Source organism: Epinephelus moara, chromosome 16, assembly GCF_006386435.1.
Source record: "Epinephelus moara isolate mb chromosome 16, YSFRI_EMoa_1.0, whole genome shotgun sequence".
In the NCBI taxonomy this organism is placed as follows: domain Eukaryota; kingdom Metazoa; phylum Chordata; class Actinopteri; order Perciformes; family Serranidae; genus Epinephelus; species Epinephelus moara.
The window spans coordinates 46214439-46219781 of record NC_065521.1 but is presented as its reverse complement, the minus strand read 5'-3'; the positions used below and the strand labels follow the sequence as shown (position 1 = coordinate 46219781).

At 45.2% G+C, this 5343-nt stretch overlaps 1 protein-coding gene across 1 annotated transcript in view; it reads right to left on the bottom strand.

Annotated features, from left to right (window-relative positions):
• Nucleotides 1-4512, bottom strand: part of LOC126402371 (sodium- and chloride-dependent creatine transporter 1-like) — a 40712-nt gene extending 36200 nt beyond the window's left edge. Inside the window, exon 1 of the mRNA XM_050064272.1 lies at nucleotides 2913-4512. Within this exon, the coding sequence (XP_049920229.1) occupies nucleotides 2913-3273 (361 nt within the window). The 5' untranslated portion in view covers nucleotides 3274-4512. The remainder of the gene's footprint in view (nucleotides 1-2912) is intronic.
• Nucleotides 4513-5343: the final 831 nt, after the last annotated feature.

The following is a 5343-nucleotide window of genomic DNA, read 5'->3' as shown; positions in this document are numbered from 1 at the left end:
CTTTCTGGCAAGACCTCATGCATGCATGTAGTCAGAGCGGTTCAGAGGCTACAGTCATTTTAATTTGGGTATGTCATTTTAGGCGTTTTTGAGTATAAGAGGGCATCACAGGCAGGAACTATGTGGTCTTGTGCAGAGGTCAGTGTCATGTAGGAATATGGTTATTAGAGTCAGTGAAGTCAGTCTATATTTTGCCAACAGTAAGTAAGTAAGTAAGTAAGTATGAAGTCAAATGACAGTATTATCGTTCTTTAAAGACTTGGACTTTTACACAGAGAGGCTTCTCTCATTTTCATAAAAAGAAATTTTAAAATGGATGAATGAAATCAGATCAAATGTTTGTAGCAGTTCAGACCTCACAGTTTTTAGTTTAAGACTATTTCATGACTTAAATGAGTTCTTATTGTTATAAAATTGAACTTAAGACATTTTAAGACTTTTTAAGGACCTGCTGTGGTAAAAAGGAAACTGTGACAAAAAAATGTTCATCCCACAGAGTGCACTTATCACAGCACCCAGCACAGTGTTGGAGGGCCCACTCCTTCATTTTACTGAGTGAAAACTCTTCACACGAGCAGACAGGCAGGAGCTTCACTATTTGTACTTTTCCTGCAGTAAAGCAGATGAATACTTTCTGGGCTGAGACGTGTGACGGTGAGTCAATGATCCACAGACACACAGTTAAATGATAAAACTGAAGTTAAGTCTTAAAAACAAACGTTCCTCTTTTGTTTTATTATCTCAGCTGTTAAACATTCACATCTGTGAGTTTTGATAAAACAAAGTCCTGAAACTCTGGAATTTATTATTTCAGGGTTTCTTTGTTTCTCTGTAAAGAACTGTGTAACTTTGTACAGAAGAGCAAAACAAACACAGTTTAAAACCACAAAGTGTGATGAAGTGAAGTAGAGCTGCTCTGTGACCTGAACCCTTCCTACAGTCAGTGTCAGATGCTGCGGCGGGTGGTGTTGGACGGAGGACGGAGCAAGTCGGTAAGAAAAGTTGAAAGTGTCTGCAGGATGTTTTTATCTAAACATGGAAGCAGGTAAAAAAATGATCAGCCCAGTGTCAGAGGAAAATGTTGGCACTGTACGTTTCTACAAACCGCAGATACATTTGTACGTTTCAGATGTATCATATCAATGTTTCTAAAGTGACGTCGTATGTGAGCTGACATCAGGAGGAGGATGTTACGACACCTCGTAGAGACGCCTGCCGAGCAGCAGACACCGTTCAACACCAGTAAAGTCATTGCTGTGTTTTAAGCCAAAACATGATTTTTTCTGAACTATCTTTAAAAAACATTAAGTATAGTGAGTGAACTGGGGCTGACAGTGACGTTTGTAATGTAACAGGTTACTTTAATGAAGTAACTTTAAACACAGGATGGAGACGGATCAGGACGGGGCCGATGGGTGAAAACAAAGACAGGACCGAGCTCGTCGGTATAAACTGTGGATTTAATGATGGATAAATTAAAGATGGATAAAGAATGAGCCTGGTGGATAAAGAACAGGATAAAGGATCAAGTTGTTCGGTAAGAAAAGCTGCACGGGATGTCAGGGAGGAAACGTGTCTGTGATAATGTCGAGGTCAAAAATGAAGCGAGAGCTGTTGGTTAAAATGAAGAGGTGGATTCTGGGAGCAGTGTGGGCAGAAAACAAGCTGAAGAATAATGTGGAGAACTGGTAAGAACATAAACTGCACATGTCTATATGTCTCTATATGTGTATATGTTAGGGATGCACGATAATATCGGCCGATATCAGCATTAAAATGAAATATAATGGAATCAGCCAACATGCTGATTTCTGCCGATATGACAAACCGATGAATTCATATGTTTTAGAAAAAGAGAGACGATGTCGGTGAATTTTATTCACTGTAAACTTGTTTTGATGATTATTACTTTATGTTATTATTAGTTTTATTATTCATTGTTACGTTACTTGATCTCATTGACTTTTTTAATCTGCTGTTATTGTCTCTGTCTGTGAGGTGAGTTTAAACAGGATGAGACTAAAGTTCTTCATATAAAGTGAGTTCTGACTGTCAGTGTTCACACAGAGGAAACACACTGTAATGCACGCACACACACACACACACACGCACAACCTGCTGCCGTCACTCGGATTAATAGCACACGTCTTACAGGCGGTGTGTGTGTGTGTGTGGGGGGGGGGGTTTATGGACACACCTCTTGTTTACTCTGACACTGGTTTGTCCACATTAACGATGAATTGAGTTGAAACAAAACTTTGCAGCTGCCGTCGTTAGAATTTAGAGAAATTTGAGGAACTTGTACTCGAGTATTTCTACTTTATGCTGCTCCTGCACATCTCAGAGGACAGAGAGGAGCACCTCTGTGACTCACTGTTTAAACTTCAGAACCAATTTACTTTATTTTTTGGGTTTTAAGCAGCCTGTACGAAGAGGACTGACGGAGCGTGATGTGTTGTCAAAGCAGCTGAAAAACTAAACGCCAATAAATATATTAGTTGAAAAAACAACATGCCAAACAGTGACTTCTGTGCATCACTGCAGTTGACATGTTTTGGCAGAAACTTTCATCTTCCTCAGAAGTGTCACTTGGTGGCTGTGACGCACCTTTATCAGCTGATCTGTCAATCAGCAGGGGGCGTGATCGTCCTGTCAGTCACGCCTCCCTAACATCAGCTGATTGACAGATCAAAAACAGGTAGCCATGCACCTTGACACGTGTCTGAGATAAAAGACCACCTGAAGTGATGATCACAAACTGAAGACGTAACTGAACTCGTGACTTGGATCATTCTGTCTGACAGATTTTTGTTATTTTACTGCAAAAGAGTCAAAGCCGGTTAAAACCACGCCCCTCAGATTTAAGCCCCGCCCACCCTCGGTTTAACCCTGTCACTCAAACACAAACTCACCTCCTCCATTCTTGTAGCACAGGTACGGGAACCTCCACACGTTTCCAAGTCCGACGGCGAAGCCCACGCAGGACATGATGAAGTCCATCTGCCTAGTCCACGTCTCCCGCTCCTGGTATCCTGGCCCCGCCCCCGTCACCACTTTCTTGTCCGGTCCGCCACAGGCACCTCCTGACACACTGCCGCCGCTGCTGCCGGACCCCGCCACCACTGCGGTCAGCGGGACCAGGCTGCCATTAGAGGCCGCAGGTGGGTAACCACCGCCGCCACTACCGCCATTAGACAGGAGGAGGGGGTTCTTCTTGGTCTCCTCCAGGAGAACCAGAGAGCAGGAGGAGGCTGGCAGGGCCTGCTTCTCCATCACTCACAGTCCACAAACCAGTTCAGAACCAGTCAGGAGAGAGTCCAAGACCTCGGTCTGCGGCTGTCTCTGAGTTTCCTTCAAGTCCTGAAACTTTCTGTTGTGTTTCTGTGTCAAGACCTGACCGTTCCCACAGTCAGGCACCAGTTAGACACCAGTCAGGCACCAGTTAGACACCAGTGCACCAGTTAGACACCAGTCAGGCACCAGTTAGACACCAGTCAGGCACCAGTTAGACACCAGTCAGCTGTAGCTCCAAATGTCCCTCTCAGGCTGCCTTTAATTCCTGCAGGTTTTTATCACTTTAAACACTTTAAATCAGTTTGTTTTCTGCCTCCAGAATAATTTCAGTCTCAACTCTCCCTTTAATCCTGCAGATTTGTGTCCCTTTAAAAAGGTGAGCTCTGCTGTTCCTTCCTCCCAGTCACACACCAGTCACACACCAGTCACACACCAGTCAGTGAGCACTGGTTGCACTGGTGATTTCAGTCTCTTGTCCCGTTAGTTGTGCAGCTCACAGACCTCAGAAACAGATGAGTCAGTCCGTCCCGTTCAGGATCTCCTTCTTCTTCTTCTTCTTCTTCTTCTTCTTCTTCTAACAATAATAATAATAATAATTATAATTATTATTCTTGTTCCTGTGCGCGAGCTGCAGGTGGATCCCGGATCACTTCAGCCGGAACCAGATGATCCACAGATGATCTCTTGTTTTATGTATGAATCCAATTTTCTTGGGACGAATTCACGTGTAAAAAGGTCACAATTTAAGAATGTCTACGAATAATCAGGAGACATGTTCTGCTCCGATCAAAAGAAAAAATAATAAAAAAAATAAAACGATAAAATAAAAAATAAAGAGAATTAAACCAACACTCGGACAGCGACCTTCAAAAACAATCCACGAAACACTTGAATGTGAGTCTGAAGAATCGCATGGGAACAGAGAGTCACGGAGGAGACGGCGGCCTGCGGGAAGACGGAGAGGACGGAGGGGACACGGTCACGAGGACACACCGAGCGGAGAGCGGCTTCAGTCCCGGCGGCGGGCGGCGGGCGGGCTGTGGAGGAATTGCTGCAGCTCCATCAGAGGAGGAGAAGAGCCGGGGGGAGGAAAAGATGTCCGGAGGGACCTGAACGCGTCTCGGTCCTCTCAGCTGTCAGATGTCCCGTTAGAGACGCACCGAGGTATTTAAAGTCCCGCTGTCTGTCTGTCACTGTGCGTGTCTGTCGGTCCGACCGGCGGCTTTAAAAGGACAAGCGGCTGCTCGGGGTGACGTCACGCACACGAACACGCCCCCTCCACACACACGCCATCAGGATCACTCCTCCCTCCCTCTGCCTGCACGAACCCCGTCCTTTTGATCTACATCTCTGACGTCACAGGGGTCCCCCACCCCCCCACTCACTCTCTCGACACGCACGCACGCACACACACACACACACACACACACACTGATTTGTTCCTGCAGTATTCTCTGTGACGCGTTCATGTTCTGCTGTTGAGACATCAGTGAAGACTGTTAGATTATATTATAACAGATCACATCCAGACTGCAGCTGTGAGTCAAATAATCAATTATTTGATTAACAGAAGATTAATGGGTCACTGTTTTTTTTTCTTTTTTCTTCAGTGTGACATTTTGATGCTTTTCTTTATCACACATGATCATGCAGTTCTGGACTTTTGGTCAGATTGGAAGTCGTCACTGTAGAGCCTGGTCTCACTGCAAGGTCGTCGAAATCCAGCGCTTGGGCAGCGTCAGAAACCGACAAAAAAAAGCTGTCCTTTAACGTCGGCATGATACACGGCCGGTTGCCATTATAGTTTAACGGTGCCTTGCGGTGTCAGGGAGAAATACAGCGGGACAAGGACGAAAGTTAAGGCAGCGAAAGTCTGACTGGGGCAGATGTGTGTGTGTTGGCTAAACGTAACCACGTGTGTGTGTGTTGGCTAAACGTAACCACGTGTGTAACCACGTGTGTGTGTGTTGGCTAAACGTAACCACGTGTGTGTGCTGGCTAAACGTAACCACGTATGTGTGTGTGTTGGCTAAACGTAACCACGTGTGT